The 15,587-nt window shown below is 41.0% G+C and overlaps 1 protein-coding gene across 3 annotated transcripts in view; it reads right to left on the bottom strand.

Moving 5' to 3' along the window:
- Positions 1-15,587, bottom strand: part of COL14A1 (collagen type XIV alpha 1 chain) — a 194,939-nt gene that overhangs the window by 128,534 nt on the left and 50,818 nt on the right. For all 3 annotated transcript variants that reach the window (XM_036031381.1, XM_028534047.2, XM_036031380.1), the window contains exons 6-12: positions 13,771-13,926; positions 12,764-12,883; positions 11,373-11,537; positions 8,152-8,313; positions 5,246-5,397; positions 3,999-4,128; positions 2,650-2,795 (exon numbers count right to left, since the gene is read on the bottom strand). In XM_036031381.1, the coding sequence (XP_035887274.1) occupies positions 2,650-2,795; positions 3,999-4,128; positions 5,246-5,397; positions 8,152-8,313; positions 11,373-11,537; positions 12,764-12,883; positions 13,771-13,926 (1,031 nt within the window). The remainder of the gene's footprint in view (positions 1-2,649; positions 2,796-3,998; positions 4,129-5,245; positions 5,398-8,151; positions 8,314-11,372; positions 11,538-12,763; positions 12,884-13,770; positions 13,927-15,587) is intronic.

Raw genomic sequence — 15,587 nt, 5'->3', positions numbered from 1 at the left:
AGGTGAGACCTCACAGAATAAGACTCTCTCCTCACGACCCCTTCACCCAACAGGCTTCGGTCATAACCTGTTCGTTGTCACATCACTTTACATTAGGAACAGATGCTCTGGAACCACATAAAACTAAACACACCCGTGTGTGCCGTTTCAGGATAACTCTTTACATCTGGACAAGTGGCAACTGCAGCGGGAATAAGTGCTGAATATTTGGTCCTCAGAAGAGTGTGGGCGGAATTGAATCAGAAATGTTCTCTAGAAAGAGTATAAGCTCCAGGTCAGCGTGCTGTGGGCAGTGCCAAGTGGGCATCTCTCACCACTGGGCTAATTCTAACCAGTCGCCTGGCCGGAAGCCTAGTCTTTGCTTCCAACCCAACTGAGCTGGACCAGTTTTGTTGCCCAGTTCAACAAAGGGGCCTGTCTGCCCGGATTGCAAGTCTCTTCCAGGATTCAGAAGAGATCACCCCACCTTGATGCCCAAGTTGGCAACTTGCTTTTTTATTCTGGGGTGACATTAATGACCATGGAGTAAGCTAGCCAGCATTCTCAGTGGTGTGGCAGCTGGGTGACAGCTGCATAACAGGTTGCTTTGGAGGGAAAAAAACCATCTCCATAGACGGCGCCCAGTCACACAACTTCCTGTGTTAGTATTGTCAAATGAAAATTTTTCATTCTGAGACATCTCAACATTCATCATAAAAATGTGGGGGAAATACTATAACACACCCTGATGTATCCACCACTCGAATTTAATAAATATCAATGTTTTGTCATATTGACTTCAGATCTGGCTTTTAAAAGAATATATTCAGATAAAACAAAAGTTCTCCTCATTCTTTCTGTTCACTAGCTCTGCCCTAATGTTGAGATGTATCTTATTGATCCATTATTGTCTACTTCTACATACTCACGTATATATCTGTACATAACATGTGGTCCTGTATGTTTAACAACATACATAAAATGAACTACAACACCATAATATTTTTACAATTTTTTTCCTCTGTCAACACTATGTTTCAAGATTCATCCATGTTGATCCACAGGGACAGAGCTGACAGTATCTAATTCCTTTATGGTATCCTTTTGTATAAACATGCTGCTATTTTCCTTTCTTCTACTGATGAACGTGTCAGTTGTTTGCAACATTTTGTTCTGACCAAGTCCCTGCACTGAAAAATCCTTCGCTATGATGCTTCACTATGACAAACACCTCGAAACTGTGTGTCTTCGACTTGATGAAATATTTCAACCTATTCTCCAAGGCAACACTACGAATCTACCTGAGTGATTCTATTCCCCCACACGCTCAGTAATATGTGGTGTTATCAGACTTTAAACGTTGTTTACTAATTGGTAGTCTATGAACTGGTACTTCTTCTTCTTTGTCTCTTTCCTAGTAAAGCTGCACATCTTTCCAACAGCATTTTTAAGTCTCCTTTCTGCCAAAATCATTCAAATCAATGTTAAATCCAAATGGTCAAAAGCGGCCTAAACCTTGCAAATAATACGTCACCAATGCTCTGTTCTTGACACTCAGATTCACCACCTTGTTGGCCCTAAAAATGTGTCACCAGAGGCGGATTTTGGACAGTGTTGAAGAATCGAGTTGTGAACTCCCTCTCTTGTCCACCTGCCCGGTCAGGGCATTCAGTGCCAAGTGCCCTAAGCACTTTCCCTTCCATCCTGGAACACCTATATTACAGTAATTGTTTCCCGAATAAAAAAGTGGACTAACAAGTCATTCAAAAGTCAAAGATTCATCATTGAAAAAGGAAAAATGTGAAGTCCATATCAATAACAACAGTTGTTTGCCTTGAAAATTGGTAAAAAAAAATTTCTAAGTCAGTGTACATGGGGAAAACAGTCATTTGTGAACTGCACACAGAAATATAAACTAGGTAAAATTTCTCTAAATTCATTTGGTAATACCTCGCATGATAACTGGCATACCCTTTGAAAAAAGAAATTCTATTTCTAGGACTTTATCCTAATAATCAGGCAACCATACAAAGTCTTATGTTAAAAATAGTCACAAAGCGGCCCTGGCTGGTGTGGCTCAGTGGACTGAGTGCCAGCCTGCGAACCAAAGGGTCACTGGTTCAATTCCCAGTCAGGGCATATGCCTGGGTTGTGGGCCAGGTCCCCGGTAGGGAGTAAGTGAGAGGTAACCACACATTGATGTTCCTCTCCCTCTCCTTCTCCTTCCCTTCACTTCTCTCTAAAAATAAATAAATAAAATCTTTAAAAAAATGGTTACAAATGTGGGTACAGAAAATTATCTACATGTCCAATAACAAGAGTTTAATCAAACATGACCTGGTACAAAAACAATAGTGAAATACAATAAAGATGTTTAAAGTACTACAGATTAATAAAATATTACTTAATGGTATGGAAAGATATTCACAATATCCAAAATGAAAACCAAAAAGTACAAAAACATTCCCATTTGTTGGGCCCAAAATGCATTGAAAAAGACTCTAACTACATGTGAACAAATGACTACTTCCAGGTGGTGAAATTACAAATGATCTTTTCCTCTTGCTTAATGTGAATTTTATAAATTTTACACATTAAATGTTTATAGCAAAGAAGTCTATTTTAGGCCAGTCAAAGATTCTAGGATGCGAGTGGGCAGCGGGAGGTCACCTCTTTCTCGTCCCCGGCCAGGCCCTCCGTGAGAGGGGCGTAGAGGATCAGGTAGCCCGACGCCCCGGCCACTGCACTCCACCTTGCCCGCAGGCTGTTCTCGGTCACGTCGTACAGTTCGAGGTTGGAAGCTATGGGTAAGGCAACTGCAAGAAGAGATTACTTATTTTAATATTCATCCTTTACCAGTGTGCTTGCTTATTTCCAAGTATCCAGGTGAAACTTAACTACACATAGTTCATTTTTCAGATGACTTTCATCTTTAAATCTGTTCGCATAGCCTGCGAGAGTAAACAGTGAATGTTCAAAGCGGGAATGGCGTCTTCTAGTTTCTTGTATCCCACTACTAATAGGCACTTTTCTCTGAGAGCCAGTCAAGAGCAAGAAGACTATTCTCACCATCGTTTTATGTCTATCACCAAATAGCGTCTAACGTGCAGCAGCCATTAAAAATTGTGTTGGGTCACTTAACAAAATGACAGAATGGGCAGCTGGATGAACAAACACATGAATGAATCAGTACTCAATGCCCCATTCAATCAGGGACAGCGATTAAGACGTAACTAGGTAGCCATAGGTTTGAGGAAAATGGAATACTTAAGACTGCCCACATCTGTAAGGTGGGGAGGAAGAGATTAAGGATAAATCACAAGTTCCTGGCTTTAACGATGCCAATAAAAACTATGAAATGTTTTTAAATATAAATCTAGGCCCTCCATACTATGGCCCTGCCTGCTTCTCCAAACACAATGTCAAGTTCAGGACCTTGTTTACATCTTGCACACTTTGACAGAAGTGCCTATAGCACTTCGTTGCACTAATTTGCTTGCATGGCTTCGGTTTGTAATTGCTCACTTACTGGACAAAAACTTCCTTCAGGGCAGGAATGGTTACTAAAACATTTCTGAAAAAGAGAGAGTATTCATGTCTGCCTTACCAGTCGTTGTCAGGGATAAATCCAGCAATGTGATGAACGGGAGTGGGATTATCATAGCGCCACATTGTTATTGGTGGTGTTTATATCACTATTGTGTTATCAGCGGCAGAGTTGTTAAACCAACTTTGCAAACTGCCTAGCATGTAACAGGGCCTCAGTTCATGTTGGAAATAACTAAATGAGTGGGTAATGGTGTTTTCTAAGGATTGTCGCAGTGTGTGTGTGTGTGCTCACCATCGTGCTCAGGTAAGGAATTACTAGTATTTAGAAGCTTGTTTTAATTGCAATGATATTACGAAATGAAAATAGATACAACAGAGTTTCCTTGTCATTCTACTAGGCAGGAGAGCTACAGAGCCCCTTCTCTTCTTCTAACGACAAAGTCAAGGATAGCGCTTAGTTCGGTACATACGTGTGGTTTCGGTTCCCCGCAGGCCTTCGCTAGCGGTGTGAGAATAAATTGCAAAGACCGCCACCTGATACTCCGTTAAAGACATCAAGTTTCTCAGCACTGTGGAAGTTACACTTCCATCCACCACCACCTGTTCACAGAACAGTTCAGGAATGAGATTAGGAAGTAGCCCACATGCAGAATTCAAATTAAAAAAGCAATAGTATCTCTAGCAGGATCATTTCATGAAATATGTTCTTATTTGTGCCACATTCTATTCCCGCTGTGAGAGTCAGTGCTTCTTGAGTTCCTATATGAAGTGATGCACCTTTTATGGAACATGTCCAGACGTCCCCTACTAATCCCTATCTAATGGAAATTGCATCATTCTTATCCTAATCACGTGTACTTAATAACAGTTGACATGTGATATTTTTCCATGGGGCTTTGGGAAACATTTAAAAGGTTGATTAGTCATGAAACAGATAGAACCATTGGAAGCATTCTGATTTTTTTTTGGTCCAGATGATTTAAATCCTCCATGATCTACTTCTCTAACATTTACAAAAAAAGAAAGTATAACCCCTGTCATAATACAGAAAAAAAAATAGTGTAACATGCTGAGGTTAGTCAGGGTTAGAACTATGAAAAGTTAGCACTTTAATAAAGAAACACTTCATCACATGTTAACGTATTCCCTGTGAATTGCTGTATCAAAGGTAGGAACTGGGAAGAATTCAATCATCTGGTGATGTGTACTCTCCCGTGACGGCCAAGTCACGAAGAAGGCCAGCCCCAGCTGCCTTCGCGTGGTTTCTGCGTTGCACTCATCTCCACAAACATCCAGAACATTCCAGACCCCGGAGGACTGTATGACCACTTAACTGGCAACACACAGACTCCGTTAAGACAGAAAGTTCAGACCACTCCCAAAGTAGAAAGAATTCACGAATAGCGAAAGTGGGTTCTGGCCAGATAGTTAACTACTGATTTCTTTTGCTTTAGAACTCCTTCATTTTTAAAAAGAAACAAGTCAACATAAATTGTGTTAGAAATAGATACATGGCATTCTGAGGGTTATTTGTCGGAGGTAAGAGGGAAAGATGTAAATTAACTACAGGGACACATGGAAATGTATTTAAGTCAAATGATTTTAAATGTGTGTGACCGAATGACCTTCTTATATATCCATTTTGGGCTTGTCCTCACTACTGTAGAAGCCTTGAGAAAATGAAAATGATGGTGTGAAAACAGTATGTCCTTATTACCTCATCTGGTTTGCCGCCCCTGGTAGGATAATACACGACTCTGTATTTCTCCACGTTCCCTGGGGCATGAGTCCAGTTAACCATAAAGCTTCTGGCAGTGACTTCAGAAGTAATCAACTCCGTAGGCGGCCCAATGGTGGCGAGGGCTAAGGCTAAAGGAAAGAAACAATACGATGAACCTTTCCCCCAAAGTTATTTTTTAAGGAACCTAGGAAACCCCATGAGCCAGAAATGACTGTTGATTTTATGCTACATCTCCGATTTTTATCTCTAGGTAAGTTGATTCGGCCATTCATTCCTATATTTGTTCATGAAAACATTTAAGTGTCTATGAAGTACCAACCCCTATGCTAGGCTGTGAGGATACAAACCTAAATAAGACATAGTCCCCGACTCTAAAGAACTTGCTTAAAGAAATTGCTATAGTAAAAAACAAAAGCACAGCATTCATTGAGCATGCATGTACCTTCCAAGCCTTTTAGAAGTATTATTTTCTTTAATTCTCAGTATTTACTATTATTCTTCCCATTTTGTAGGTAAGAAGACCAAGGCACAATGAAATTAAATCGCTCGCCCAAGCCTCACAATTAGTAACTATCAGAGCTGAGATTGATACTCAAGCTTCTCGACCCAAGATTCTGTGTTTTTAAGCATCAGAAGGTATGGTGGCTATACTGAAGACTTCAATTCAACAAATGGCCAATATCTAAAAGTAAAACAAGAAGAAAAAGCAACTAACATACTAAACACCCACCGTGAACTGGACACTGTGTAAGCACTTTGTGTTAAATACATGTTAAAAGTAAATGATTCTACAAAAGATTTAGGACATGTTAAATTCAGGGTCCTTGACCTTCAGCTTTTCTTACTCTGTAAGGGCACTTACCCGAGGGACTTTAGTAACATAATACTGGAAGGGAAACATAGTTGTTGAACACTAACTATGACCAGGAACAATTTAACATGCTTTATCAGCAACACATGTAGAGGTTTTTCTGCGGGGAAAGCTGGGTTCTGACGTACACTCATGAAGGGGCTCAGAGAAGTTTGTTCAGGAAAGTATCACTTGGCGGCCCAACCTAGCCCCTCACCAAAATTAAATGTTTTTGCTCTGCAAGAGACCTTGTTAAAAGGATGAAAAGACAAGTTACAAATTGGGAGAAAATACTAACAAACCACATATGCAAAAAAAGGATTAGTATCTAGAATATAAATAAATATTTCTCAAAACTCAACTGTTAAAAATTAAACATAAAAAACAAAACCAAAAGAAGTCCAGTTGGATGGAAACGGGCAAAAGGCATGAACTGACATTTCATCAAAGAGTATATTCCAGATGCAAATGGGCATGTGAAAAGATGTTCAACTTCATTGGCTATCTGGGAAATGTAAATTAAAACTACAGTGAGCCCTGGCTGGATTGGATAAGTGGCTTAGTGGATTGAGTGCCAATTTGCGAACCAAAAGGCTATTGGTTTGATTCCTGTTCAGGGCACATGCCTGAGTTGTAGGCCAGGTCCCTGGGTGGGGGTGTGAGAGGCAGCTGATCAATGCATCTCGCATATCGATGCTTTCCTCCCTCTCTTTCTTCTTCCCTTCCCCCCTCTCTAAAAATATATAAATAAAATCTCTAAAAACCACAATGAAATACCATTGCACACCTATCAAAAAGGCCAAGATAAAAAACAGTAGCAACAATAAATGCTGGTGACAAGGCATAGAACTTGGGTCGCTCATGTATTGCTGGTGGGAATGTTGAATGCTATGGCCACTCTGGAATGCAGCTTGGCAGTTTTTGAACTAAAACTAAACCAAACATAAAACTACAATATGATACAGCAATTGCATTCTTGGACTTTATCCCAGAGAAATGAAAACATATGTTCGTGCAAGAATCCATCCATGAATGTTCACAGCAGCTTTATTTGTCACAGCCAAAGAAGGTACACAATTCAGATGCCTGTCAGTGCGGGAATGGTGAAACAACCCGAGCTACATCCGCACCGTGGACTGGGCCACAGCCATTATAAGGAAGAGGAATCCATTCATGCAACAACATGAATGAATCTCCAGGGATTTACCCCGAGTAAAGAAAGCCAGTCCCCAAAGGTTACACACTACACATCATTCCATTTATATAAAATTTCAAAATAAGCCCTGGCTGGCGTAGTCCAGTGGATTGAGCATGGGCTGCGAACCAAAGCATCGCAGGTTCGATTCCCAGTCAGGACACATGCCTGGGTTGCAGGCCACGGCCCCCAGCAACTGCACATTGATGTTTCTCTCTCTCTCTCTTTCTCCCTCCCTTCCCTCTCTAAAAATAAATAAATAAAATCTTTAAAAACAAATAAATAAAATAAAATTTCAAAATAAAAGAACTACTTAGAGATGGAGAACTGATTGGTGGCTGATTGGTCAGGAGTTAGGGAGCAGTTGGGGGAGGGACTGAAATGTGGCTGCAAAAGGGCAACAGGAATGATCCTGGTGGCTAGGGAAATGTTCCCTATGGCGACTGCGTCACTGAGAACACCCGGCTGGCGGACTCACAGTGGACTGTAGTTTTGCAACACGTTACCATCGAGGGAAACGGAAAAAGTACACACAATCTCTTTTTCTACTATATAAATGCTCAATTATCTCAAAATCCAATGTTCACTTAAAATAAACATGATGGTTTAGATGCAGCCCCTTGGAGAAAAGTATCTCGCGGTTCAAGTATTCTTCCCTCACTCCCACAGAGCAGCCAATATACCCCCGTTTCTACTCTTAGGATTCACTCACTTCTTCGGAGAATAAAGAAATCTGTTTAGAAAGTCGAGATTAAAGATGGTAAGAACGCTCACAACGCACGACAGCCTGTGGCCCAGGGCAAGACCCAGGACGGCTGCCCCCTGAGATTCGCTTACCTTTGATCTCCCGGTCCTGTTCTTCCACGCGGAGGCAGACGGTCCGCGTCAGGCTCTCCACCACCGTGTGCATCAGGTCGAACTCGGCGACGTTGTACACGTGAGTGCTGTCGGGCTCCGAGGCGATCTCCTGCAGCTCGTTCTCGTCCGCGTTCTTCACCCCTTGCGTTGAGGACAACAGGGAGGGCTGTGACATGCCTCCCAGCCGCAGCCCCTGCGTCTCCACCGCCATCAGTGAACGCACGGGCGACTTGAACGGGGCACAGCTGGCCCTCCCGATGCTTTTGAAAAGTCTCCTTCAAAATCCTTGTTAAATGATTTATCTTAATTTTTGCAGTAAGTCTTAACCGGAAGATATATTAATAAAACTACCTTTAATCTTGCATGACCATTGCAGAAGCAATAGTTATTAAACCAGTATTCTAAACTATCAAAACTTCAGGTGTAAATTTCTATAAAAACAGGTTTACTTAAATTGAGAGCTACTGCTAGAATAAAAATAATATATGTATATAATTAATATTATCATTAACATTATTATAATATAGTATTAAGAGACAGCTTGGGAAAAAACTTGTAACACACTCAAATACAAGTGGCTGGCTAGTACCCATTGCAAACAGGCAAGCTCTGGCTCTTCCACAACAGTTACTGAATTCCCTTACTACGGGTCAAGGGCAATGCTGGGTGTCCGGAATACAGCAGGGAGTGAGTGATACAGGAGACCCTTCGCCCTCATGCAGCTTCTCCAGTACCTATCTTAGCAGTGGGCTAACACTTACTATGGCCCCAAGGACTTCAGTGTGTTATATATACCAGCACATTTTGCGGGAGGCCGCTCTGTGTGGCATGGGCCCAGCTCCCACTGGGAGATGCACAGGACCCACGCCCATGGATAGGTTTTCCCGTGGGGAATCAGGTCTTCAGTGTACCTAGGCCGCTATGAGTCTTGCTTTTTGCTGAAACTCCCTCACCCTGAATTGAGGACATTTACTGCAAAGCAACTTCCTAAAAAAACATGCTAAACCTTCCAAGGATGAGTGTAACCGGTCCAACTACTTTTGCCTTTTCATTTGTAAATATCCCTCTTCTGTGATGTGATTACCAGCATCCTCTCCTTTGTTTTCTGTAAAAGGTAACCACCTAAAGCGAGCCTGTGTATAGTTAATGAGGACCATCATGTAATGTGCCCAGTAAGACAATAAAAGGTCATTGCAGCGAGGGCCAAGGCTTTTGCTCCCCTTGAGAAAAAAGCCATGCCGTCCCTTTTCTTCCACTGGATTTGGTAGTCCGTGTAAATTTGTCTCATATTTCATCCATAATAACTCAGACCCCACGAGCAGGGGATGGCATCACATTTAATCTTCAAAACCAACCCTATGAATTGGGCAAAACTGTCTCTCTCATTTCCAAGATGAGTAAATGGATGCACAGAGAGGTTAATCAACTTGCTCAGGGAATCACAACCAAGAAGGCTGCCTTGGGGTTCCGCCCAGGCAGCCTAGACCCAAAGTCACAGGCTCTTAGGTACTGTATCATGCTCCCTCTCAGAAGACAGTACATTAAATGAGCAAACACTGGCCCAGGAAAATAGAAATAGAAAAGGGGAGGCATAGGGGTGGGTTTTATGGGTGCGAAGGTAGGTTTCTCTTTCCCAGGCTCCAACAAACAAGAAGCGTTTATAAGTCCCTGACACTGCAATCATCCAAGGGCGTTAAAAGAGGTACCGAGGAAGCAAGGAACGGAGATTACCTGGGGCAAATGCCTGGCCCTGCCACTCAGTGTATCTTCCAACCTCAACACGCTGAGCAACAAAGCCTTGTCTGTCTTGCAACTGTTTGCTTTAAGGGATCAGAGGATAATAAATACTACTGGTTTTTAGGTAATTTCTAAACAAAAAAAAGATGGTCCAAATCACATCTGAATACACTTAATGTTTTGTTTTAAAACTCATCCATCCATTATTAATAAGACCAGAAAATGGAGAGTAAACACATGAATTAATCCCCATTAGTGTACATCTCCCAAAGGGATTTCCTTTGTTGGAGAAAAGGACAGTAAAATAAAAAATGAAAATTAAATCAAACTCTTTGATGTTTCTTGCCTGAAGGACTTCTACAATAGCTTCTAAAAGGCACAGTTGGATCTGGGTCCACAAACAAAATAACATTAGTGTGTGCTGAAGCAATGAGCTTAATAATCAGTGATGTTTTTCATGGCATTTAGACCCAAATTATCTATTTCTCATTTCTCTCTCTTTCTCTCTCTATGTGTGTGTGTGTGTATGCATGTATACACATACACACATGTATATGTAAATAATGTGTATATATATGCACACATATACACATATACAGCTCCAAGAAATAGCAAAATGATTTGTTGTCAACAACATGGAAAGAGAGGCAATGGTCCTCATGGCTTGGAAGGGACTCGTTTTGTACAGATTTGGCCTTCGTCATCTCGGTGCCCCAGCACCCACCACAATGCCTGGCACACGGCAAAGAAGCAAATTCTTCTTGAATGAAACATTCTATAAACCATGTTTTGATAGCAAATCTAGAAATGGGCACAAGGAACTGTGTCTTGTTTTAGGGTTTGTTTTTGTTTCGTCGGTCTCTACTAAATAGAAGACCTTCCTACTGCCAAAGAAAATGTGAATGTTTCAGTTGAGAGCAAAGTTGCATCATCTAAATATTCTGCAGTTATTCTGCATGTGTGCCACATATATATATCTATATATATCTATCCTTTTCCACAAGAATGATACCTTAAAAAGAGTGTCAGAGAAATAATACTGCCTATCTGGAACTTCGTGATTTCTTTCAATAGCTGCAGGACCTTAATTACTTGAAAATAATAAATTAGTTTGTCCACATACTACCAGAAAAGAGATAGCCTATAAAGAGATGTTAGAGAGAAAAGTCCTGACTAATAAAAGGGAACAAGTATAAACCTAACCATTGAACTTCATGCTTTTCACATTTGAGATACGGCAGCTCACCTAGAGATTCTCACACCATAGGTTACATGACAGTTTCCATCACTTCCATTTCCAATGTAAGGAAGTTGGGCTCGGAGCACATGACTAGTCATGATGGGCGCCGAGACTAGAAAACGTTCAGGCCTCTTGGCTTTCGATGAAGTGAACTTTGCATGACATGTTATTTTCAGTGGCTGCGTCTGCCCCCATGGCGGAGACAGGACTATAAATAACATACCTATGGCAAACAGTTCCACGCCAGATTCACGAAGGTTCCTGGAGGGTGGGATAATATCATCCTGGGACTTTCCATCTGTGATTAAAATGCCAATTTTGGATACTCCGGTCCTTGCTCCTGCTTCTGGCTTAAAGCTATTTTCAAAAATGTAGTTCAAAGCAAGGCCTGGGAGAAAACAAGGAAAAATAAACACAAACTAACCACCTTTAATAAAAATCCTTCCAGTTCTGCAAAATGTAACCACAAGATGAGTAACTTATTGAACTAAGGGGATTTTTATTAGATGCAAACTTTCATCTTCACTTTTACAACCACCTCTTCCTTGACAGATCAGATGAAAAACTAAAATCCACCAGAAGAGAGGTAATAAAAATAACTGAGTACTCCATCATTTCAGAAACTAGCATTGGTAGAGAACACTGAATTCGTGGCCACCGGACGACGACAGACTTATGTACAAGAAAGTCTAAACCTTTATAAAATTGGATAAGGCAAGAATGCCCACACAATAGTGACTGTTCCAAATATATCACTACCCCTTCAGTTTTGCTAATGAGGCCTAAAAAACCAAGAATTCTTTCTATCACTCTTTCTTAGAGGTAGTGGGGGCAGATCTAAAAGAATAATTGAACTCCTCCTGCCTTTTGAGTCTGACACTTTTCACCAAAAAATAAAAAAAAATAAGAGATGCTACAATATTGTTACAGGATTTGTGCTAAGTAATGTTTTTGGTTGTCTTAACAAAAAACCCATTACATTATACCTCCAATTGGCAAAGCAATTGTCAGGATTTCGGTGGGCTCCTTATAAGTCAATGACAGCATCTATAGGTTTTAATTTAGTGTCTACATTACCTGTCTGTGGAAGGAAACAGCATGCAGTAAGGTTAAAACCTGTGACAGCCCCTTGTAGCTGGAATAATTATCACTTAAATAGTCTTACATTCTTTGCTTATCAAAAATATCAGTGAGCCAAAGATCCTCAAATATTTCCCTGATAATTACTGATGGCAGAATAAGGGTCAAGAAAATACCTTTCTGGAATACAAGGTAGGAATCTGTTTATATTTCGTTGACAGGATGTCTGGAAGGGAACACAGGTAAAAAGACAGGGAGGGAAAAGGACAGCTACTGAACGCTGTCAGCCCCGGAGACTGCTCCATTTTCTTCCAGGTCAACCTAGCCCCCTTCCTGGGATATTGTATTTATATGGAACGAAATGTCTGGGTTTTAACTCTTAAAGCTGAGTGTGAGAAAAGAGGCATCTAAGAACTTCAGATGCTAGTTTGGTTTAAAAAATATTACGCTGAGTCTTACAAAGAGGCAGATCAAAGAAATTAACTATGTTTCAGCCAAATACGTTGCTAAAAATGTGGACTGAACAAAACATACCTGTTAGCGTATTGCCTCCCTTGTACGGTAGGTTTCGGACAGCTTCGATCACCTCGTCCTTCGTGCTAAAGGCGTTCAAGTGCCATTCTATTCTGGGGTCCCCGCTATACTGTGCGAGGCCTGGAAAAGAAAGATAAGGAAGCCCACCCAGAAATGATGGGTTACTCAAAGGTCTAGTGGACTATTTGAGAAACTAGAATGATGAACAACTTAATTCTTGCAACACTTTTTTCTCTGCCTCACTGTGTACTTTCAAAAAGGATTCCTGAAGGACAAAAGGGGGTAGAGGAATCCTGGCATTCATTTAGGGAGTTAATTGGGAGAATTCATTATCTGGGGGCTGAGAAAATATATCTATTTTCTAGGCATTTAGAAGTGACCACTTCTAAAATGGCTAGAAAACAGGTACTTAGTATGTTTTTTTTAAAGTCTGGTTATGTTTATAAATAAAAGGTCTAGATTTATATGTTGGTTTTTATTCTCAAAGGAAGGAGTTTCCTTAATGGCTATTTAAAAGTAAAACTTGGAGATTATTTGTTGGTAATAAAGTGAACATGTTGCTCAAAGATTTAAAAGTTTTTATTTGCCCTCTGTCTCAGCTAGATTTAATTTGGCAAAGATTATCTTGTACTAAAAAACTACTTGCAATGTTCACTTATTTTGTAGTTTATTGTTTCAATAGATTGAGCTGTTTCCTTTAAAAATAAAACTTTTACCTGAAAATCTCTTAAGCCAACTCTAATGTTTAAGTTATTACGTTTTTCTAGGTGGAGAAGATTTTGACTTCCAAAAAATTAAAATGTAGTCAATAATTAATTGTGGGAATTAATGTGTTCGAAATTAGTAGGAATAAATATTTATTAATGCAAATTTGCATTTAGGGGAACACCACAATAGTTGAGTCTGTGATGCTGAAAGCCACTTTGTAGAATTCTTTGAGATTTCTTAAGTAGCTTCCCCAAAGTTTTACACTGACGGCTGACTACAGTGAAGAGTAGAAGCTGTACCAATTCGAGTCTTCTCTGAGCCCACATCGAATGCCGTAACCAGGTTTTCCAAGAAAAGCCGAACCAGTCTGAAGTTGAACCTTCCGATACTCCACGAACCGTCCACCAGGATGACGATATCAGCAATAGCTGGGGTTTCACAGAAGAATTTCACTTCTGCAAAGGACAAACCGGAAAAACACCTGTATTACTGCTGGAGCTTCGAAAAGAGTGAGTCTATTTTAATGTCTTCTACATAACTCAGTGCTAAGAATACAATAAAGTTCCCATTAAGGCAACCGTATTTTTACAACTCTTCCCTTAAATGCATTTTTATGAGGAAACATTCGTGGTAACAGCCGGCAGCAGAGCCGGTGTCCTGGAAAATAGCTAGCAAAACACTGGCAGGTTCACACCATCCTGGCCACTCAAGCCTTCTGCATATTTAAGAAAGTAATGTCTGTGCAAAACCCTGCAGCTTTGGGTTTCGGCCTGTAGATTCTTTCCAGGAAAGGTCTGAGCCACGCCAGTGTGATAGGCTAAGCAGGGGTGGGGAGGAGGGCCGGGAAGCAGAGGCAGCTCTCCTATTGTGATAAGAAAGCTAGAGGAAGCGACAGGAGAAGAGAAAGCAGGGCCTCTTGGGTTCGAGGAAACGTCAGGGCCTTGCATTAAGTCTAAGAAAGACATGCCAATGTTTGCTAAGAGTAGGAAGAGTTTGTGGGAGAAGAAATTTGGAAAGGGCCCAAGAATTTCTCCAAGTTCAAACTCTTGTGCTTGCAGCATTACCCACTCTTATCTGCTGGGGGTACATTCTGAGACTCTCAGTGGATGCCTGAAATCACAAATAGTACATATATATATTATAATTTTGTCTAGTATATATATATATATATATACATATATATATATATACACACTAGAGTATACAGTAAATACACACCTATAATGAATTCTAGGATTTCTCTTTGGCATAACCTGGTTTCCTAAATCTCTACTCTTGTTCTCTGGAGCCATTATGAAGTCAAATAAGGGCGACGTGAACACAAGCACTTCGATACTGCGACAGTAGATCTGATAACCTCGATGGCTACTGAGTCACTTACGGGTGGGGCACGTATACCGAGCAGATATGCTGGACAAAGGGGTGATCAGTGGCCTGAGCGGGGTGGATGGAGATGGAGCGGGCTGGTGGGAGATTTCATCTCGTTCCTCAAAATGGCGCTCAATTTAAAAACTTATGAATTGTTCGCTTCTGGAATTGTCCATGTAATGTGTTTTGGGTCACAGCGGACCACAGGTAACTGAAACCATGGAAAGTGAAACAGTCACTGAGGGCAACTACTGTGTTGTATCTATGTGGCCATAAGCTTTTATCCCTTAAAATCATGTAAGGAATTGATTTTTTTTTAATGGCTCAATTAGGCCTCAGAATAAGGACCTAAAACAGGGTGTCCGGGGCCCAGAAAGCCCTGGCTGCCAGTGAGTGTGGGCAAGGTGCCAAGGGCACACAGGTGTCTTTGCAGCAAAGGAGAAGTGTGTCTGACATGTATGGTGGGTGTGTGCATGACTAGGTGAAAATCACCACTTACACTCACACAGAGCCGAGATACTAAAATATGCTTTTAAAAAAATTATTTATTTACTTTTAGAGAGAGGGGAAGGGAAGGAGAAAGAGAGAGAGAGAAACGTCAATGTGTGGTTGCCTCTCGCATGGCCCCAGCTGGGTGGGGACTGGACCCACAACCCCGGCATGTGCCCTGATGGGGAATCGAACTGGCCACCTCTCAGTTTTCAGGTTGGTGCTCCACTAAGCCACACTGGCCAGGGCTAAAATATTC

Source organism: Phyllostomus discolor, chromosome 7 (assembly GCF_004126475.2).
Source record: "Phyllostomus discolor isolate MPI-MPIP mPhyDis1 chromosome 7, mPhyDis1.pri.v3, whole genome shotgun sequence".
NCBI lineage: Eukaryota > Metazoa > Chordata > Mammalia > Chiroptera > Phyllostomidae > Phyllostomus > Phyllostomus discolor.
The sequence above is the reverse complement of the archived record's forward strand: the minus strand, read 5'-3'. Positions and strand labels throughout refer to the sequence as shown.